Source organism: Suricata suricatta, chromosome 8 (assembly GCF_006229205.1).
Source record: "Suricata suricatta isolate VVHF042 chromosome 8, meerkat_22Aug2017_6uvM2_HiC, whole genome shotgun sequence".
Lineage (NCBI taxonomy): Eukaryota > Metazoa > Chordata > Mammalia > Carnivora > Herpestidae > Suricata > Suricata suricatta.
In genome coordinates this window covers 84,935,873-84,958,938 of record NC_043707.1, presented here as the reverse complement: position 1 = coordinate 84,958,938, position 23,066 = coordinate 84,935,873, and the positions used below count along the sequence as shown (strand labels likewise).

Genomic DNA, 23,066 nt, shown 5'->3' with positions numbered 1-23,066 from the left:
TATCTATATTCCAATCATCTTGAATCTCTTTCAGGTCTTTAAAAGTGCCAGTCCATCTGGCTTCTGCACTTTTACAAATATGGATCCCTAGGTTTTTCAACTCTCATTCCTTCTTTACTTGACAAATTCCAACTTATTTTTTATTTTTTTGTGTGTAGACTTGAAATGTCAATTAGTTTGGTATCTCCCTTGTCAAAAGCCTACCAGGTTTATATGGACTCCCCAAATTCTCTACTTCCTTTATCACCACTAAACATATCATATTGTTGCTTGTTTTTAATTATCAGTCTCTCTTAATACATTAACACTGCTACAAGAGCAGGGATCATTTCTGTCCTTTTAGGTGTATCTGAGAAAGCACCTAACAGAACATATTACATTGTATGTTACCCAATGAATAAGTGGTAGGAAAAGTACCCCCTACCCATTTGGAGGTACCAGATTCTAGTGTTTTTATCTAATGTACAAATCCACCAATATTTATCCCTATTCAAATCTCTGGTCTTTTTGTTATTGTTGTGTTTCTGCTATTATAGTTAGTCAGAATAACAGCTTCAATGGACTTTAAGTACATCTTATCACTCATGATTTTAAGTGGAATGTTCATAGCTACAGTAGTAACCTGGAAGAAGTTGGAAACCTGGGCTGGAAAATCAATAGGAGAAGCAAATATTTAAAATAAAAGATATTGAATCATAAGAAAGGAAGAATTCTTTTGTATTTAATAACATTTTTCTAGAAATATAGCTCAAGACAAAATCAAAATAAGACATGCATAACAACATGGTCTTTAGTAAGGTTATTTACTATCAAATTTATAATATATAGCAAGTCAAAAGTTCGTTTATTGTTTAAAAATGTCACTAGGATTCTAGTCTTCCTTGTTTAAGGAATTTTTGCCACAAATATGAAACTATATAATATACCTATGTTATATTGAGTATTTAAAATACCTTTCAGAGTATAACAGATAACACATCAATAATAGTTTATTTGTAAAATTCTCTGACAGTGTTAGGTATCTAGTCAGCATTGGCATAGGAACTTCCTAACATATCATGTAATTCATTTTCTTTTCCCCAATACAAAACACAGTCTCATAAAATTTACCAGCTTTTTCTATAGTTAACTATTGCTGTGTTGACTGTAAATAGGGGACTAAGTAATTGTGCAGTGCCAGACCCACAATGGGAGGGGCTTAAGGTGTCATGCATTGGCATCATGTTTTCTTTGACATTAAAAAGAACATTCTGTGATTTCACCATCACGATGGGATGGTCAGTCTCCAATGCCTCAGTCTTTCTAAAGAGAACTGTGTTTACTAAGTTAAACCTGTATTTTTGCTGCTTGTGTGATAAAGCCGCAACCAAACACTTCTGCTGACTCTTTCACCTTTTGGGTCTACCAAGTAGCAGCACTGAAGACATTGATTCCTGCATCCCTCTCAGCTCACTGGTCTGCTGTTTTAACAGCTACCAAAGTTTATAGTAAACAGTAAAATACTCAGACTTATGTAAATATTTATTGTTTTTATTTTTGCTCTTCTTCTTCTTCTTCTTCTTCTTCTTCTTCTTCTTCTTCTTCTTCTTCTTCTGATGTTACATATAATAAAAAGAAGCATAAAATATCCTCTCAATGGGGCGCCTGCGTGGCTCAGTCAGTTGAGTGTCTGATTTTTGGTCATGGTCAGCTCAGGTCATGATCTCACAGTTCCTGAGATCAAGCCCTGAGACCAGTTCTACACTGACGGCATGGAGCCTGTTTGGGATTCTCTCTCTCTCTCTCTCTCTCTCTCTCTCTCTGTCTCTGTCTCTCTCTCTCTCTCTACCCCTCCCCCCACTTGTGTATGCATGCTGTTTTTCTCTCAAAATAAATAAATAAACTTTAAAAATGTCATTATATATATTTTTTAAAAATCCCCTCACTGTTGACTCCTAAGTACACAGATTTTAATTAGGAAGATTGTGCCTATGACTTGCCACAGAATTGTAACTTGCTATGTCAATAGATACACAGGTCCCTTTGTAACTCCATTATCCCTTAAGATTTATGTAGCAGCTTTGTAAAACATCTTCACAATCATGTCTTCCTTTCATGTACCACACATGCAGCAGGTGAAAAGTATCAAGTGCCTTGTGTTATTTACATTACAAATAATAAACTTTCGTTTTCAAAATGCTCTTCTGAAAAGATCATGCTTTCATTTTCAGAAAATCAGACTTTACAAAACCACTTAAATTATAGTTAGCACTTACAATTTTGTACCAAGTTTGAAGAAAGTTTAAACAAAATTGAATTCACGCTACATAGGATGTAGGAAAATGGAAACTTGTAACCTGTTCATCTTCTTGTTTTCCCCCCTCAGGCTGCTTTTGTCTCATCTGTTGGTTTGGTTGGATTCATACCATTTGGTCCAAAAGCAAATTAACTAATAGGAACCAGAAGAAAGCAAACACAGGAAAGACACCGATTTTTCCCATGACTCAAAAGCCAAACTCCTATGCAGACTGTAGGCTCCTAAGAGAAGATAGTCAAATCCCAACAACCAAATCCATTAGTTCCCTCTCTTCTTAATGTGGGAGTTCCCTGAAGGCATTTTTACTGCATTATTTGGCTTCCTAGGGAAGATCTTAAGCAAGTAACTTATAAAATTATTCCTATTACTATCTTAGGAACTTTTTGACTTCATTTTAAAATCTATATTTAGTGTTAGGATTTTCATAAACGTTTTTGCAGGAATTGCTGAATAGATGTTATTGGGATTTGGAAATATCCATTTTCCTACCCCACTGGACCAGAACGCTTCTGTTTTTGTCCATTTCTCTAAAGATATTTATCAAAATAATTTCTCCAGTTAAAATGATTGGAAAGTCATTGGCTTAATCAAGCTCTGTCCAAAAGAAATATAATTCAAGCCACAAATAAGAGCCATATGTATGCTTTTAAGGTTTACAGTAACTACATTTAAAAGAAGCAAAGAAACATGTAGAATTGATGTTAGTAATATATTTTAATTTGACAAATATATATGAAATACTATTTTAATGTTATCAATATAAAGATTATTGAGATATTTTACATTTTTTAATATAATACTCAAAATATAATGTGTATTTTACACTTATATATGTATTTTACACTCTTAATTTGGAGTTATCACCTTTCAAGTGCCCAATAACCACATGTGGCTAGTGGCTACACCATTGGGCAATGCAGGTCTAGTGCTTTATGTTTTCTGAGGGCCTATCATATATATTTTTTCAATTAAATGGCATAAGTATCATCACTATAGTGTCTGCTGTTGGTTGCCTACCCAACATCCATTCTTCCATCTTTACTTCTCATCAATACATCTATTTTCATACGAGCCTAAATACTTCAGAGCTGATCTCATCCCTAAATACTAGAACGTGTCTGGATCAGGAGTGATGATATGATCCCATATGAGGCAATGAGATCCAAGAGGAAGTTCCTTGAGGATATCTGGAGAAAAGTTTCTTCATTTTTAGGAGGGAGGCAGAGAAAAACCCAGCTTCTTACTCCTGCTAGAAGTGAACAAGGAAGCATGTCTACTAGACCTTAGTAATAAAAAAGGGACACATTCTAAGACACCTAGTGAATATCTGAAACCACAGAGAGTACCAAACTCCATATATACTATCTCTATGCTTATATATACATACCTATGATAAATTTAATTTGTAAATTAGGCATAGTAAGAGATCAACAATAACTAATAATGAATTGGAACAATTATAACAACATGTTATAATAAAAGTGATATGAATGTGGTCTTGCTCTCAAAATATCTTACTGTACTGTACTCACATCACCCTTCTTGTGATGATGTCAGGTGATAAAATGCCTACATGACGAGATGAAGTGAGGTAAACGATGGAAGCATGGTGACATGCCAGGCTACTGCTGACCTGATAATACGTGAGGAGGAGGATCATCTGCTTCCGGACCACGATTGACCTCGGGTAACTGAAACTGTGGAAAGTGAATCTGTGGATGAAGGTTGGGGGAAGGTTTCTGTGCTACCAACCATCTTAAAACCCAAGGGGAAAGAGCCATTGATAGGATGAGGCCAACACTGTAGACTGCAAAAGACAGGACAAGCTTTGGTCCTTGACGGCAAAGCTAAACTTGGGGGTTAACCAACTCTGAACGCCGCCCTAACTCTGGATTTGCAGTTATGTGGTCTTTTTTTTTTTTTTACTCTGAAGCCAACATCTTATATCATCTCTAGTAACAACTGAGAGCAACATAATTATACGGAAACTTCTGAGCATCTTTTGAACTGCCGTTTTTCTCTTTCTTTGTTATTTTTTACTGTTTCCCTGTTGCTGCTAAAATCCCTCACTTGTTGTTATCCCCAGGGCACCTTCCAAAACATCTGTTTTGTTTGTTTCTTCTTTGAACAACAGGCATTAGAATAGCTGTTTTCCAGTGTTTCCACCCTCTGCTTCCAATTAACTTTTCCATTACAGAAACAATGTTGTGTCTCCCACTCTTGTCTATCCTAAAAGTATTTTTTAATTTTTCTGAGAATTTTTAGTATTAACAACACTATGGGGACAATAAAAGTAATAAATAAAAGAAATGTTTTTAAAAATGCTCACAAGCTTGACTGCATACATAGTAGACAGTATTCATTCATTAGACACAAGCTGTATTGGTGGCTTTGGCATTGAAAACATTTGGGTTTGGGGCATCTGGGTGGCTCAGTCGGTTAAGTGTCCAATTTCAGCTCAGGTCATGATCTCGTGGTTTGTGAATTTGAGCTCCATGCCAGGCTCTGTGCTGACAGCTCAGAGCCCGGAGCCTGCTTTTCAGATTCTGTGTCTCCCTCTTTCTCTGCCTCTCCCCCACTTGCTCTTTCTCTCTCTCTCTCAAAAATAAATAAACACTAAAAAAAAATGGGTTTGATTTGCTCAATACCATTTACAAACTCTGAACCTTAAAGCAAGTTGCTTACCCACCAAATGAAAAACTAAAGGAAAATAAAAAAGATAGGTGTCATCCACCTTGAAGGATCTATGTGAAGATTAAGAACCATGTAATATATGTAAAATTCTTAAGGCCAGGATTTATACATCGATTTTCTGATTCCAAGTCTAATGTTTTTCTCACTTTATGACATCATTTTTTTTCTTTTGTCCCATAATCACTTAGTGGGTGGCTGCAATGGGCGAGGAAAATTCATAGACTAATAAGGCAAAGTCTCTGTTCTTAAGTAGTTTACAGTGTACAGTGAATCATACAAATAAATGAATATTAACAAGAGGGAGGCCATACAGTTTAACCATTTGTCACATAGGCTATACAACCAGACAAATCTGGACATGAGAGTCAGCTCTGCTTTGTGTTTGTGTGATTTGAGAAGGCTACTTAACATTTCAAAACTAGTTTCCTCAGCTGAAAAAGGAGGTAGCAGTATCCTTTCAGAGCGTTGTTGACAAAATGAAATGACATTATGTCTGTGAAATGCTTAGCACAGTGCCTACTGTAAAGTAAGCATTTGTCTACTGTGGGTCATCGTCTTCATTGCCATAACAAATATTATGACAATTGTAAATATAACTGTGCATAATTAAGTGATCAGGGTATACACAGGCACTATGGAGTATAGGGGAGGACTTTTAAATCTGTCTCCAGGATCAGGGAAGCATGGCTCCCTAAAATAGCAGATGCTTCTGGAAAGTTTTGAAAGACAAAGAGTTCCTACTGCTGAGTGGGAAATTGTGTGTATCATCCTAGAAACTGCAAAGTGATCTTTATGACTGAAGGTAAGGATGCTGGGGGAGGAATGGAAAATGAGTACTAAGTGTGACCAAATCCAGGATCTTAACAATTAAACTAAGGAGGGGCGCCTGGGGGGCTCAGTTGGTTGAGCATCAGGCTTCGGCTCAGGTCATGATCTCTCAGTTTGTGGGTTTGAGCCACACATCAGCCTCTGTGCTGACAGATAGCTCAGAGCCTGTCGCCTGTCTTCGGATTCTGTGTCTCCCTCTCTCTTTCTGACCCTCCCTTGCTCACACTCTCTCTCTCTCTCTCTCAAAAATAAATAACATATTAAAAAAAATTTTAGAAAGGATTAAACTAAGGAATCTGAAGCCTTTTAATCTGGCTGAGAGGGCGCTAGATAGCAACATGCCTGAATCTTTGTGAGAGAGTCACGGTCAGCACCCTGAGGTTTGTTCACTACAGCTCTTTCTCTACAATTATAAGAAAAAAAGATGAAAGCAGGTTTGCAAGAATCCCAATTGCACTATATCATGCTGCAAGTTTTAAAACTGTCAAAACAAATTTTCTAATTTTGACGATAGTCAAACACTTTACCACGAGGCAAAGAGAACTCAATAAACAGTTTTATTTGTCTTATAAATAGTTCAGTGAAAAGAATAATATTTGTGAATTGTACTAGCTGAAAAATGTTTGCCTAGTAAAACTTTTAACACTGTATGCCAGTGTCCCACACCTCCAAAGACAGACAACTAGATGAAATGTAGGTCCCATCTTTACAGAAAATACCTTCTAAATTGTAGGTATCATGTTGAATGGAATCCTTTAATGGTTTCTTGTAGGACAAGCAAAAATTAGTCTCATCTTCTATGGGGATTTGCATGGTGTATAAACCCAACGTTATAATAAGGCCAATCAATTAATGGATCAATGAGATTCTGCAGGAAATCTAATCCATGGGATTATCTGACCCAGCCAGTTTGTGTGGTTTTTAGGTATTTTCATCTAATCTGTTCTTTTTTGTACATTTTCAATAATGTAATATGACAGTGCTTTAGTAAACCAAGAAAAGTAGAGACAACCACTATGAAACAGAACATTATAGCATAAAAAAGCCTCATGTATGCCAGTTTCTAGGGATGTGACTGGGGAAAGTTATATAATCATTGGAGTCTTAGAATGTGCAACCAAAAAGCAGGGATGAAAAATACCAAACTGATAAACTATTGTGAAGATTAAATTAGATAATCTATTAAAGGGCTTCACACAGCAATTCTCAAATACTTGAATGTAGTAGGCATTCAGGAAATCTCTCTGTTTTGTGCATCTCTTCAGTTTCCTCTACTTCAGTCTCATTTCTACTCCAACTCAATAAAGGATGTGAACACAGGCAAATGCAGACAGACACGCACACACGTTCCTGTCATACTGTTTCTAAAAATGAATTAGGTGGTAACAACGAACTCTCACCTCTTATTACTATTGTCTCAAGTCTGTAGACCTTTTCCCTCATATTTTAGGTGGGAGAGAAATTCCAGCACTTATTCCCACTATTACCTCCTACCTCAGAAATAAGATTCTGCAGGGATGCCTGGGTGGCTCAGTCACTAAGCATCTGACTGGCTTAGGTCATGATCTCATGGTTTATGGGTTTGAGCCCCACCTAGGGCTCTGCATGACAGCACAGAGACTGTTTTGCATCCTCTGTGTCCCTCTCTGTGTGCCCCTTTCTCTCCCTCCCTCTCTCAAAAATAAATAAACATTTAAAAATAATAATAAGATGCTGCAGGTGCCTGATCCTTCTTCTGGTGACCCTTTGATATAGCCAGAGGGTAAAAACCCCAAGCTAAAGCAGTCACATCCTCACTCAGGACTTTGAATCTTGAGAGAGGGACACAAAGAAGGGAGCTCTAAGACGCCAGATTCAACTCAGCAACACGCAGCAAATCATCTCTCAGTGTGGCCTGATGCTCAGCTTTCAGAAGAGCTTGGGCTGTATCTGTCTTTAAAACTGGCCTAGTAGCTTCTTATGAACCCTGTGAACCCTCGATATCCTTTACACATATGCCCTGTGGGCTTGGAGTCAGATTCTATTGTTTGTGACCAAGAACCAAGTTTAGGGAGGGGATTAGAACTCTGAAGTCAGAAGATATTCCCATACTTCCTGCAACTGATCTACAGCATAACTTAATTAGAAATATATGCTGGAGAAAAGACAATTTTTTTAATGTTCCCTAATGCCTTTTATAGAACAAAAGCTACTTTTTAGAAATTGACTTTTGGGGTGCCTGAGTCACTTAGTCAGTTAAGCATCCTGCTCAGGTCATGATCTCGAGCCTGGATTGGGCTTTGTGCTGACAGCTTCTGTGTCTCCCTCTCTCTCTGCTCCTCCCCTGTTCACACTTTGTCTCTGTCTCTCTCTCAAAAATAAATAAACATTTTAAAAAATTTACAAAAGAAAGAAAGGAAGGAAGGAAGGAAGGAAGGAAGGAAGAAAGAAAGAAAGAAAGAAAGAAAGAAAGAAAGAAAGAAAGAAAGAAAGAAAGAAAGAAAGAAAGAAAGAAAGAGAAAGAGGGGCGTCTGGGTGGCTCAGTTGGTTAAGCCTCCAACTTCAGCTCAGGTCAGATCTCTTGTGGTTTGTTGGTTCAAGCCCCGTGTCAGGCTCTCTGCTGACAGCTAGCTCAGAGCCTGGAGCCTGCTTCCGGTTCTGTGTCTCCTTCTCTCTCTGCCCCTCCCCCTCTCATGCTCTGTCTCTCTCTGTATCAAAAATAAATAAAGCATTTAAAAAAAAAAGAAAGAAAGAAAAAGAGAAAGAAAGAAAGAGAGAAGCTTACTTCTGAATCCAGGCAAATCCTCAGTCTATTCTTGGAGGAAATTACTACTATTAATAAATTCAAAAATCTGCCACCCAGCATGTTGGCTGTTAGCACATCTACTGATTTATAAAGAGAAAACTGCCAGATTAACATCAAAGCCAGACTACAACTCACTCTTTATGGAGCTGTTTTCTTCTCTGGTTGTTTCACTATGGTGTTAACAGTATTTGTGAGCTTTACAGAGCCTCATGTGGCCACCTCTGTTCCATTGTAAACCTTCCATTACATTCTTAACTCACTTCTGGACAATCCTCTGACCCTAAGTCTTTAATTGTGGCTAACAAAATTCACATTTGTTTTTGAAGATGAAATGGGTCCTGAGACTGAATGTCATGTATAACTGCTTCTTGTATTCACAGAACAAAAAAAAAATTATAATGAAGAAAGAAAGATGTTGAAACTGCTTCGAGATGACATCATCACTGAAATATTGTATTGTTATAAGAGCAAAATTAAAACCCCACATGCAGACTGTAAATATAAACCTATTAACCAAAAGCTTCGGGGAAAAACAACAGCAACAACAACAACAAAAACGCCATAGGATCTGGCCAATGAGCTGCAAAACTGTGTCGTAAATTGATTCCTTAGAATCAAAGCCTGAACTGGGGATTCTGAGACGTGGCAAGAAATAGAAGTGAGAGATGCAGAAAGAGACCATCCTGGCTTTAACCTTCCAGACGGCGACCTCCAACCTTGACATTCCTGCAATTTATGTAAACCAAGCAATCCTCCCTCTTCCCCACTCCTTTACTTTTAAGCTTAGCCTGGTCTGGATTTTCTCCTGGCATCATGATTCTTATGACATCCTAGTGCATCATAAACAAATTTGCTTACTTCTCTTTCTCTGGGTGACTGTCCCAGAGAAAAAATAGCACCCATAGATAGAACTTAATCCTGCCTCTGCCCATTATTAGCTGTGTAGGCTTGCAGCAGTCACTTCCTTGTTAAGGAGCCAAGGGAATGTCTTTGGTGGACAGCTAGCCACCTTACCACCAGAGGCCCAGAGAGGGAGGACCCTCTTTCTTGTCATAGTCACCGGGCAGGGATTAGAGAGATCTCAGAATGTCTTATGAACTTGGTCTTCAAATCTCTTTGTGTGAATACATCCACTTCTCCCCTGTAGTCCCAGCTGTCATGGTCTCTCACCTGGACAAGTTCAAGACCGTCTATCTGGTCTTCCTGCACCTACTCTTGCCTTTCTGCAATGCAGGATCTTTTAACATAAACCCAATAATGTCACTCTCATGATCCAAACGTTCCATGTTCTCTTAAATAGCACTGATTCAATTCCTGAGTATGGCCTTATACAATCTGGCCCCCAGCACTGTCTCTGACCTCACTCTACAGCACTCCACTCTTTCCTTCTCACTTCATTTCAGCCACAGAAGCCTTCTCTCCCTCCCTTGAACATACTAGGTGAGAGCCCTTTGCTGTTCCCTCTGCCTAGAAAGCTGTTCTTATAGATCATCCATACTTGGTTCCTTCCTTCATTCAGATCACAACTTAAATGTTACCCCTCCGAGCATTTTTCCCTGACAATCTACAAAAATTTCCGAGGCTTTCTATATCAAATCACACTGCTTTTTCTTACCAGTGTTCATGACAATTTGACTTCCAGTGTATTTGTAGATTGACTCACTTCTTCTGCTAGAATACATGTTCCCTGAGAACAAGAAACTAGTCTATGTCATTACTATATTTCCAGCATCTGGTACTGTGCCTGATGCATAGTAGATACTCAATAACCAACCACCAAAAGCATGAATGGATAAATAAATTCTAAATGGTCCTCAGGTGTGATCCTATGTTCAAAATTGACAATAGAAAATAATATTGCTTTTTTTAGTCACAACCTCAAGTTTCTTTAGGGAAATCACACTAAATATCATGTTCCTTGAGGAAAAGACTATGCCATCATTCTGTCAAGTTGTAACAGTGCCTAGCATATAACTGATATTCAATAAAGTGTCAATTAAATGAGTTGATACATCATGGCTCCTGCCTTTCACATTGTAAAGATAATTTCATGAATTTTGTTGTTCATAAATTTAGTGGAACTCTTTGACACTTAATATAGAAGTATAGTATCATATAACTTAAAAAAACTATCTCTAGTTAAATTTAGTATTGTTCCATATAAACCCAAAACTAGCATTATCGACACTCCAATGCAACCAACATAAGAGAATTGAAAATTTTATAACAGAAAGAACAACTGAAAATGAGTTGGGTGACTCGGAGGCACCATGACTTGGAGAAAAAAGCTTGGCCTTTGACTCCCAGCTTGGCCACGTATTAGCTCTGTTTCCTTAAATGAATCAGTCAACCTCTTCAGCTTTATTTTCTTCATTATCTATAAATTGGAGCCAACAATGCCTTTCTCTTAGGGTTATTTTAAGAAATTAAAAAAAACCAAACTAATTGTAAGAGCCTAACACAGTACTTGGCTCTCAGAGAATTCTTTGTGCCCCATGAAGAGCAGCGAATTTCCTAGAAGTAAGCTTAAACAATTTCACCAAGAATATTCTAGAAAGATATCAAAGATTAAGTTGTTTTACTAAATGATCCTCAGAGGCCAAAAGATTTTATAATGTGAACCCTTTTATTTTACAAATATAGGAGTATAGAAAAATAATACAACTTGCTGAAGATGAAACACAAATTCCTATTTCTAATCTTCAAGGCAATCTACAATGCACTCCTCTTTCCCTCATCCTTCAATCCCCATTTGACTCATAACATTGCTCAGCATTCTCAAATGCACTTCAACAGAAACAGATTTGCATACCATCCCCAGCCCACCTGCTTCAATGTTTTCTCTGGGCGTCTGCACACACTCCCTCCCCCCACCAATTCTGTGCCAAACTATGTCTCTCCCTTCTCTTCAAGAAACATTTAGGGGGAAATTTTTTTCTTCACTAATAACTCTGCATCTCCATCAGACCTCAGCATCTGGGGACTCTGATGCCCCACATCTCTAATTCAGGAAGCAACAACCTGCCTGATCTTCTTCCTACATAATGCAGATCAACTGACTGTGCCCTCACGCACTACTTTTAGTTGCTTTCCATCATATTTAAGATAAACATATAAACTCCCAAACAAAAATGACAGGGGTTTGCATGGTTGCTCAGCCCACATCTCTGGCCTCACCGTAAGGGCACTCTCCCTCCTATTCACTCCAACCCGTCCACGGGCCTTCTGTCAATTCCTCTGATGCTTCTGCCCTTTCCCATGTTGATAGGATTTTTCCTCAAAGTATAATCCTTCACGATTCATCATTAAGTGACTTTTTCTCAGCAGACCCTCCTTATTGCTCCACAACTCACCAAGGAATCAGCAGGGGGTACTTTATGAAACTCTCTCAAAGCACTTTTATCTTGACTTCATAACACACTCGTTGCTCTAGTGATGTGCATAATGGGACCCAGGGAACACCCCCCACTTCTCTACTCAGGTGGACAGAGCAAGTCACATTGGAGCACACATCACAGAATAGTAAAAAACAATGACTTTGTTAAATGTAGAATGAGTAGGTTTACATAGTGGAAATCGGTGTGGTATAATAAGAAAATTCACACAACACTCCTGGTTCATGCCACTGGTCACGTTGGAAGAGGTAGAGCATCATGCTTTCTGGGGGAAAAGGGGGTGTGCTGAGAAATCTAACCTCTTCTTCCAAGATTGAAAGCTAAGAAACGTGGAGTGGTGTGACTTTGGCTACATTCAGTAGAGGGAGAAGACATGGAAAATCTAAAAAGAAAATTCATTGGAAGGGAAAGGTAAACATGTCAGGAAGTGATATGAGTACAACATAGAGATTAAGGACCCAAGAAGGCTGGTTCCAAACAGTATGTGGCCTGAAGCCAGCTGTCCTCTGTGTCCATAAACTGTAGCACAGTGGTTATCCTCTGGGTAATTGCTGCTGGATATGAATTCATGTGCTCTCTAATGATGGTGCCCAAGCACAGACCCACTATGGCCTGGACGGGGACATGCTAGAGCAGGGCCTCACAGCAGCAGACTAGCAGCACCGCCCTTCTGCCCTGACAAGGCCCATCTGAAGCAGCAACACCATGTGCCTGTGAGAGCCACCATGGTAATGACCCATCAGACTGGTGATATTTGTATATTGGAATGACTGTTTATTGACTGTCTGCTACCTCAGTAGGTCGAAAGCTTCATGAAAGAAGATTGTAGGGCACAGATTGCACACTGCTCAGTAAAGAGTGTCATTCACATAGAATTATAATGTAAGCAGTGCGCTCCTCCAGAATGAGCCTTAACTGCCCACTATGTGCAATCATGAGTCAGCCCCTGTCACCACTTCACCATCAGGGTGAGCAGAGTAGTGGGCGCATAGCAAGTCCTCAAACGATATTTGTGGATGATTGTATAAAAGTTGTGTGACCTATTTTGTCCATTTGCACACATTTCTATGCCCCTTTGGAGGAAGTTTTTGGGTGTTTTCTCTCATGCATCTAGTACCATAAGTCCACCAGGGACGATTTTATCTATTTCAAGCCACAGGAAGTCAGAACTGAAAGGAAGCTTAGAGGTGACAATTGCTTTATTTTTTGATGAGGAAGGGAAAGTCGTAAAGATAAAGTGACTTCTATCATGTGGTGGCAAAGTCCAGAAGAGAATCCCCGTCTTTTGCTTCCCAGTGCCTTATTTTCTCTGTGGCCCTCACTTCCTTCTCCAGTCAATTTCTTTTGTTCTCATGAAGCGGAGAGGAGTGTTCACAAGTCAGGGGTCACTTCTACACTAATTGTCACTCTGTACCTTAGGACAGCTGAGGCACAGGAACGCACACGTGCATATTCTAGCACCCCCACACAAGGTGGTTGGTAGCAGGACATTATTGGGGTGACTGCATAAATCAAGACTGTGGTGAAAGCTCCACCCTACTGTCTGGTGAATTCCCCCAAATGCATCTTCTGTTTTACAATCTCTCTTTTTCTTTTCCTTCTTTTTTTTTTCTTTCAGCATTTTCAACATTAACAACATATTTCTTTTTCCAAGTTTTCATGAATCACACCAACAGCAGCATATTCTCAACCACGGAAAGAGATGCTTATAAAATATTCAAAAAGTAGAACAAAAAGATCAAATCTACTTTCAAGAACCAAATACTTTACAGAAATATCAAAAGATTACTGAAAAGTATATATTTTTAAAATTACACTTTATTTTCAAGAGGGTCACTAATTGCTTAAAACAAGGAGGCTTCCAGCCTATTAAAAATAGTAATGCTATTTGTACTTCTTTTACATAACTTTTACCTAAATAAGTAGCAAATCTCCTTCTTTCCAACAGAACTAAGGTGTGAAAAATCAAGCCTCTTCTTCATCTCTGTTACTATATTTCATTTTTAGATTTATGGTTCTTCAAATGCCTATCATAAAAATCAGTATTTGTGAAAGTAACGCAGTATATACATTTTTAATAGGTGTCAAAATCACCCGATGAAATGTCTTCCTTATGAATGTTGCCCAAGAGACTGCCTACAAGGGCCAATGGATGGGAAAATCACACTCTGTGTTATCTGTAGACTACAATTAATATTAATGTTTTGTCAGGAGCTGGTCAAATTGTGAGGCAGTTTACAACTCTGTGGTTCTCATACTTGTGCCTCACTTAAGGATCATGTAAGCTCAATTTTAGGCTCTGAGTCAGTGGTGGAAATTCTCTTCAGCCTCAACATTGGTTATCACCTGTTCTGATGAAGACAACTGAGTCAGGAGCTCCACCCTTAAGAAGTCTGACCAATGACAATAACTAGATGCATAATTAATTTGACTTACACATTTACATGAGGACAGGTCTGAACACACAAAGAAGCCCCTGACTGGAGAAACAGGGGACACCTTCTCTACCTGTGGCAGTGGTCTTCAGAAGATGAGGTCATGTTGGGGCATCGGGGTGGCTTAGTCAGTTAAGCAACCGACATCGGCTCAGGTCATGGTCTCATAGTTTGTGGCTCGAGCCCCGCATCAGGCCCTGTGCTGACAGCTCAGAGCCTGGAGCCTGCTTTGGGTCCTGTGTCTCCTTCTCTCTCTCTGTCTCTCCCCTGCTCATACTCTGTCTGTCTCTGTCTCAAAAATAAATAATGAAACATTAAAAAAAACATTTAAGAAGGTGAGGTTGTGCTTACTCCTCTAGGTTTAGGGAAAGGGGAGATGTGACCCAGCAGGCTTTAGATTTAGAGAGTTAATTCACTGGCATCCATTGAAGGGCAAAGGATTCCAGAACTGACAGAATGCAGAAGAGAGATGGTGGCGGGGGAAGGGATGAATTATAGTACCTTGTAAAAAATTATGTACTTGAGATTTATCATTTTTCTTGTTTTTTTTTCTGAAAAGTTCCATTCTCCACCACATTTTTGTCCCCAGTAAACTGTAACTAATCAAGCTGTGAAACATCACTTGTCCCTTTTCTTCAGTTTCCTAGGGGAAAGGTCTATCTGAACACTAAGAAGTCAACATTATCATTCAGTAAAACATCCTAGTAGTATTCCTAATATTGAAGAGATAGTCCCAATTATTCCCACATAGATTTTTGTTGGTTTTCATTACTATGCTGTGAAATGGGCTGGGTAGGTGTTTTTATTCTTACTTTACAGAAGAAAAGCAAATAGTTTACAAAGATATCAAGCGAATTGTCTAAAGTCACACAATTCATTGCTTATATAACTGGGAACAGATAGTGTCTTCTGATTTGGGTGCTTAGATATTCAAACAAGAACCAGGTAATGGGCATACCTTGTATGGCATGAAATCATGACCATTGCTAGGAAAAGAAATATGCACAAGACAGATACTGTACCTGGCCTCTGGAGGTCAATTCACCAATACGTCCAATGAAGTGTGACTCAGTCTATGACTGGGAAATGCAGGGTAGGTGCTGTGGAACCAAAGGGCCAGAGCACTGAATGAAGCTTAGAATCAAGGAAGTCTTCTCAAATAAAGTGCTTCTAACTTAAGACCTCAGGTAACCCAGGAGAGGTGATTGTTCTGTAGCTATTGTTGAATGACTGAGGGGTGAAGTGCGCAAATGAAAAAAATGGAGACAAATGTTCTGAATAAAGAGCATAGAGAATTTCTTCCATTTCATAGTGCTACACCTCAGTTTGTGTGTGTGTCCTTCTTGCTAAAGAAGTCACACATTGTACACTGTCATTTCTGATACTATGTTTACTGTAAGATATTGGCATACACTTAGGGGTCAGGATAGAAGGGGAACCCCAAGGAAAACCAGGCTTCTTCTTTGGTTACCTTCCTTAACCTATGAGAGTTGGAATTTTCCAAGGAAAAGGACTACTTGAGAGGCCATCTAATAGTCTTCAAGAAGTGTGGTGGGAGTTGCAATACAAGTTTCCTACTTCTCTCTATGATAAAGAACTGAGGGAAATGGGGATTCAAAATTTGACATAGTACAGTGGAAGACCTCGGGATCTTAAGGCACGAATGAGATAAATGTGGAACACTGGTGAATTATAAAAAATACTGCACAAATAGAATGAGTTTTAGGGAGGACTTCCCTCCCAGCTTCTTTGCAATGCAAGGCCAGAACAGGAAACTGACACATGACCCAGAATCCCTCACTACCACCTTTCAGCACCCCTTGATGAGTCACGTTTATTACAAATGTGTGAAGCGTATATTGTGCTGAATGTTATTCCCAGAAAACTGAATCCGTGGAAACTTGCATAATAGAGTTCTTGACCTTTACACCTTTTTCAAAAGAGAAAGCCCAATGAGTCACAATTATGCTACAGTTCTAGACCATCTGAACTTCTTCAAATAGAACAGCTTAAGAACTGTTTAATTCTTGGCTCTCTTTGTTAAACCCAAAATTAAAAATCTGCATTTTTTAGCCTTGATTTATCTCGTTAATCTTCAAGTTATATTGGCTTCTGGATATATTATTTAGATAATAGACCATCGCCATATGTACTCTGTCCAAAAGCCTCAGTCACTCTGGAGCCCATTGTTAAAAGAGAGAGAGAAAGAAGGAAAGAAATCAGCCACACAGTCTCTTTTTCAAATTTCCCACTGAAATCATCATTGAACCATCATTCTCCCCAATAAGAGAACCTGAGAATAACATAAATCGGGGGGAAAAACCCTTAGATGTCTAGAGGATGTATAACTTGCCCAAGTCCCATTATGAGAGCTAGAATTCCTGGCCTCTATTTAAGCAAAACAAACAAATCAACAACAACAACAAAAAAAACCTGAAAGTAAATGTAGTCAGACATCCTAAATTAGCAATCTAGTTCTAATAATCTTTATACTTAAGTTATTTGTCTGAATGATACAGAATATAGCAGCAAATTTACAAGATGTGATTAAATGAGATAACAGCTGTGAAAATATTTACCACGGTGAAGAGGATACAGTAGAGGTGCAAGAAATGTTTGTTAATCAATCGCTCCTTAAATCGACCATTTCTAATAACTTTAGTTCTCTGTCACCTTTCTTCCTTGACTCATCTCTTTCCATTATCTCTACCCTAGAGCCCTTATTGACTTGTGAAAGTAAGTCATAACTGATCTCACTTTCCCATTTTCCAGCCCAAATCTATCTGCAAACCACAGCCCTGTCAATCTTCTTAAAACCCTCTCTCTATTCAGAAACTCAAAACAGAGGTCCTACTCTCTACTGGCAGAAGAACATAGTCCTCATCCCACATTCATCCTAAGCATCTCCATCTGATTCCATAAACCTTTTCAAAGCATTTCCCCATGGTTCTAATGTTCTGGTTCCTGGACATGCTCACTCTCAGCAATAAGGTCAAGCTGTGCCATCCTACCTTTTCCTTGAAGCCCACTTTGGTAAAGTCAGGTGGACGTTCTTCCCAGAGTCAAAGACACTACTAATTACATAAAATTTTGTATTGTTCTCCAATAAATGTGGAGATTCTGCTTCGCTGAGTAGATTACAACTCATTGACCACTTTTAAAAAAGTCTACTTACTATCCCTCCTATAGTGCCTAAACAAATAAAGTAATAAACAAACAAAAAAATTCTGAGCAATCCCAATTCTTATAAAAACAAATTACAGAAGGTTTTTCTGTAATCATTTTCCCTGGAGCAACATATTAATAGGGCAGAAATTTATAGGAAAAGAAGATTAGCAATTGCATAATACTTTTCTATATTACAAAACGGGATTACCTCTGTCGTCTATCACATATGTTTACCTATCACATTATATATATATATATATATATATATATATGTATAAACACACCACATGTATATATACATGGTTTTGAGTCCCGCATCAGACTCTGAGCTGACAGTGTGGAGCCTGTTTGGGACTCTCTCTCTTTCCCTCTCTCTCTGCCCTTCCCACGCTTGCTCTTTCTCTCTCATAAACAAATAAAAATATGATGTGCAATGTGAAATTGAGAATACAATAAGAAATGTATCATTTGTCAAAATATATCAGTGATTCCTTATATTTAAACAAAGTCACATCCACACTGTGAAATATCCTCTTGAACTGAAGCATCTCTACATTCGTGGGTATTGAGCAGAATTTGCTGGTACAAGATTGAAGGCAAAAGTTTCTAAGGCTGCTTTTATCCTAGTCCAAAGGTGTAGATGAGAAACTCTCTTCCTCAGACCTTACTTTACACAGTGTTAGCCTTACATTTACTATTTTTAAGATAGCAACAGTGTTAGCCATATTCTGCCTGTCTGGAGAGTGTAAGGTTTACAAAACTACAAAATGTACTCATGGCTTTTTGTGAACAACACCCTAAGGTTATTCTTGTTCCTGGAAAGTTGGCTATCCTGTATAATAACTGGATAATTTAGTGAATTTGGTTCAGAAAAAAATAAAATAATAATAAAAAGTTAAACAGATTGCATCACTCAGTCAACTGGTGGATTCCAATAGGATTTGATGCCTCATATAAACCTAGAGTTACTACACATTGTAGATCGTCTATCACAGCGACATCATTTCTCACTGCATTCTCAATCTCACATCTCACATCATATTTTTATTTGTTTATGAGAGAGAAAGAGAAAGTGGGGGAAGGGCAGAGAGAGAGGGAAAGAGAGAGAGTTCCAAGCAGGCTCCACACTGTCAGCTCAGAGTCTGATGCGGGGCTCAAAACCATGGAACATGAGATCATGACCAGAGCTGAAGTTGGACGCTTAACTGACTGAGCCTCCCAGGCGCCTCTCACATTGTATTTTATAAAGTTTCTGGGAAAAAGAAAAAATTAAGAAGGTTTTATTTGCACCATAGAAAAACCTGTAAGTATTTATGTAGCAGGAACTTGATGCCAATCATTTTCTTATTATAGTATCTCTGCTAAGTTTTCTAGCAGTAACAACTGAGTATTACTATAATTGTGATAGTCTCCAAAATAAGATATACTCAGGGTCCTCTTAAATATGGAGGTTTGAATAGTTATATTAGTATTCTATGCCCAACCCAAAAAAGGCCAATAGGGAATCCAATTTCACCTGTAGTTAGAAAACAGGTGTAAAAAAGATGTCTCACTTCAACATTAATACATTGAAAATTCAAATCACTAAGTTCTAGTGTCTTTATTCTTACAGCTCCTTAACTTATTAAAAGAGCCATTTTGCCAGTTTCTTTCTTTTGAAATAATACCAACTTTTTCTGCAGACCTTCCTAAAGATATCTGAAGATTTAACTTCCTTGGTGCACAAAACAGAAGACAGAAACACTTCCTCTAGTTTATCAAGTACCTACTTTGGAAACCATGAATCTCTCCTCTCTGATATGATTACAGGTTGAATTTACTTCATTTCAAGTTCAATGTTTTTATAAGAACTGAATCAGCACAGTGTCTGATAAGATGTTGCAAACCACCTAATATTTTTTGAATGTAGAAATTAAATAAGACCAGTCCCCAATATGTCTTTCTTAGGAGAGTGAGTTTGGCCATCCTAGCTTATAATTTTCAAAACTGATCTGAATTCTTAAGGCTACCAGGCTGGTTGCATTAGAATCAAGGTTTTGAAATAAGAACACACTCCACAGTTTCTCTTTGTCTGGTTTACTGTATAGGTAAACATTTTATTCATGCGATTTAACTGCGTTTCTTTTAGGTTATAAAGTGTGTGATAAGAGCAGACTCAAAGATGTGGGTCTCAAGTGACACCTGTGAAAAATTCAGATATTCTGTTTGCCTTTAACATTATGTTAATTAGCACACTTTAATTAGTTTTTAAGAACTCTTTTCCCCTTCTGGTTGGCCACCTCTATACCTCATTCCTCAACCACAGGGGTAAAGGTGTCTAAAATAGGTGCTGACTTTGATAAGCTCTGGTGATGACATCAGCCTGAGTTCTAGTTCCTGGAACAGAGATCTGTGACCACATGGTCACTTGTGGGCAAGGAGGTCCCAGCACAACTCCTTGTCACTACATGTCACTGATTTGGGGCCAAGACTTGTGCTCTAAATATACCATGCCAGTTAAACACAGGTATTCTGGAATATCTGCTTTGTCAAATGAAGGGGAGCGTGGGAGGGGGTAAGGCATCAAGGTTCTGTTTTTAAATACAAGAAATTTAAAAATGAAATGAGATGTGGTGCACACCAATGTCAGTATACATAACACCACTGAACCACATACTTAAAAATCATAAATTTTATGCTATATATACCTTATCACCAAAAAGAAAAACTACATGAGAATGGGTTCTGAAAACTGTGTCCATGGATTTCAGAAGTTTTTCACGATGCTCTATTAAATTTCCAGGTCCAATATATCATCTGCTATAACTCTGCCACAGTGACTGGGTCACTCTTGCTGCAGTGCCTCCTATTAAGCTTGGGACCCGGATTAACAACCACTCATCAGGTACTCGTAAATGACACTTAATCACAGAAGTCTCCAGCTAAAAGTACCAGAGAGGAAAATCTGGAAGGCATGAGGGAAGTGTGGGTGTTACACAAGGAGCATGTGTAAACATTGCTTGCTCCCAAGCTGCGCACCTCTGTGAGGAGCCAGGAAGTGCAGGAACCCCTACCATCCTATCTCAGGACTGGCCTTGCTCCAGCCCTTGGTGGTTGGCACAAGGGCAAGCAGAGGCTGGTCAGAGTTCCCAGGTCTTGAGGTCCCTCTGACTGAATGTTGGTTCAAACACTCTAGAGGGTACAGCACCATGTCAAAGGGCTGAGTCAGGCTGCAGTGGCAAAGGGGGTCTTCCTTCACTCTCTTGCTTCCAATCAAGAGGGGCTCTACAAGGAAGGGTAGCCCAGCTGTGCTGGGAGAGTGTGCAGTGTGTCAGAAACTGCAAGAGGGCTGTGCCCACCAGCTGTTGCAGGTAGAATACCTCTGCAGACTGAAAATCGTCTCTGCATGCAAGAGATATTTGAAATAAAGAGAAAACGCACAGCAGCAGGCGACAGTTGTCACAGCTATTCTTCCCCTAGTGCACCCATTAGAAATCTGTGTCTCTGCATACGCACTGAAATGACACCTGGGCATCCTCCTACTCGCTCCGATTAGAATGGGAGCAGCCCCATGGCCTCCATGGGTCCACAAACAAAGCCTAATGCGATGCCTGGCACTTAGAAGGTGCTCAGCAAGTAAAACCACAACCAAGACAGCGGGACAGAGGCCTCTCCAGTCCTCCGTGGTTGCAAACACACCCCTGTTGGGGCTGCCGCATCAAGAGGTTTCCTTTGCCCCGCGGCGCGCACACGGGTCCAGACCTCAGCACGCACGCTGGAACTACCTACCAGCAAGGGCGACCAGCAGACAGAGAGCACACACATGATCCCCATGAGCTGGATGGCCGTCTCGGTGGTGATCCGACCCCACTGGGCCCCGGACTGCGACGCCGTGGCCTTGGCCCGGCAGCGGGACACCAGGGCCTTGATGGTGGCCAGGTTGCAGGCGAAGGTGACGGCCAGCGCCGAGAGCCCCAGGAAGGCAAAGGTGGAGGCGAAGAAGAGGTTGCCCCAGTTGTGCGAAGAGCTGGTCCCGTTGCCCCCACCCCCGGTGCTAATGAAGCACCATGTCCCGGGCCACTGGATAGTGTACTGGCCCACGCCCAGCACCGGCAACAGCGCGAAGGCTAGCACCGCGAGCCACACGCCCAGCAGCACGGCGCGGGTGGCGCGCGTCTTCATGTGGCTCGCGTACCAGTGCGGCGCCCGGATGGCCAGCGCCCTCTCGACGGCCATGGCGCTGGCGATGAAGAGCGAGGAGAGCCCAAAGACAGTCATGGTCAGACCGAAGAAGGTGCACAGCCTCCCCGACGGGTCGAGCTGCTCCCAGCGCTGCTTGGACAGGTACACGACGATGACCACCGGGCTGGTGAGCAGCTGCCCGACCAGGTCTGTGAGCGCCAGCCAGCCGATGCACAGCAGGAACGACTTCTTGCGCTTGCTCTCCCGGCGCCGGTAGCTCCGCGACACGAGCAGCATGGCCAGCGCGTTGCCCACGAAGCCGGTGATGAGCATGGTGATCGGGAAGGCTACGGACACCGAGCCGCAGTCGTCTCCGGGGTCGCGGGGACGCGTGAGGTTGCCCCGCGCAGCGGCCGAGCGCTCGGGCGCCCACATGCCCGGGTACGAGTGGTTGAGGCGTGTGCAGAAAGGGGCGCTCCCGTCGCCCCGGGTCTCCTTCATGTTGGCTTCGAGGTTAGGAGAGGACGGCGCCCGGAGAGCAGCAGCGGGAGCTGGCGGACGGGGCGCGGGCGGCGGCGCAGGTCGGTGTCCACCCGGACTGCGGCTGGGGCTGCGCTGCCCTCCATGATGCGGGGCGTAGCCGCCGCCTCACTTCTGTCCTCTGGCCACGGCGCCTGTGCTTTCAGGCAGCCGCGCCGTCGGCTCCGGGCAGCCTGCAGCTCCGAGGCGCGCGAGGCGCGGGCCCCTTGTATAAGGCCGCGGGGGGCGGGGCGCCCGGGGGTGTGGGCACAAGTGCGCGGGGGGGAGGATGGAGGAGCCGCCGCGCGCGTCCCCGGGCTGCCGCCTGACCGCTGCCCTGGACGCCAGGGCTGGAAACTCTCAGGAGGACTCCTCTTGCCCCGACTCCTGGCCAGACGCGACGCCCAGGCAGTCCGCCCTTCCCTTCGCCGAGCCTCCTCCTCTTCTCTGCCAGAGGAGCGTCCGTGGGCGGCCCGGGCAAAAATGTCTCCCTGTGCTTCCCGACCCAGGCAAGTTGCCAAGGCAGACCTGAGCGCCCGCCCGGCTCTTACCCATCCACCGACGCTAACGCAAAGACCGGACCCTCCTCCCGAAGCTCTTTTGTAACCCTGGCAAGTGTAACTCACCTGTTTCTAAGCAATCCGGGCCAACCACACTCCTTTGCATAGTGAGTGTGGACTTTTCTCCTTTTCTATACTTTGGGATCAAGCAACTCTGTTCCCAGGGCCTGATAATATAATACTCATAATGCCTTATAGAGACTTAAGGGAACAAAATACAGAGGG

The 23,066-nt window shown here is 41.1% G+C and overlaps 1 protein-coding gene across 3 annotated transcripts in view; it reads right to left on the bottom strand.

Annotated features, from left to right (window-relative positions):
• The window catches only part of PTGER3 (prostaglandin E receptor 3), a 172,196-nt gene extending 149,710 nt beyond the window's left edge, over positions 1-22,486 (bottom strand). For all 3 annotated transcript variants that reach the window (XM_029947697.1, XM_029947700.1, XM_029947698.1), the window contains exon 1: positions 21,370-22,486. In XM_029947697.1, the coding sequence (XP_029803557.1) occupies positions 21,370-22,263 (894 nt within the window). In that variant the 5' untranslated portion in view covers positions 22,264-22,486. The remainder of the gene's footprint in view (positions 1-21,369) is intronic.
• Positions 22,487-23,066: the final 580 nt, after the last annotated feature.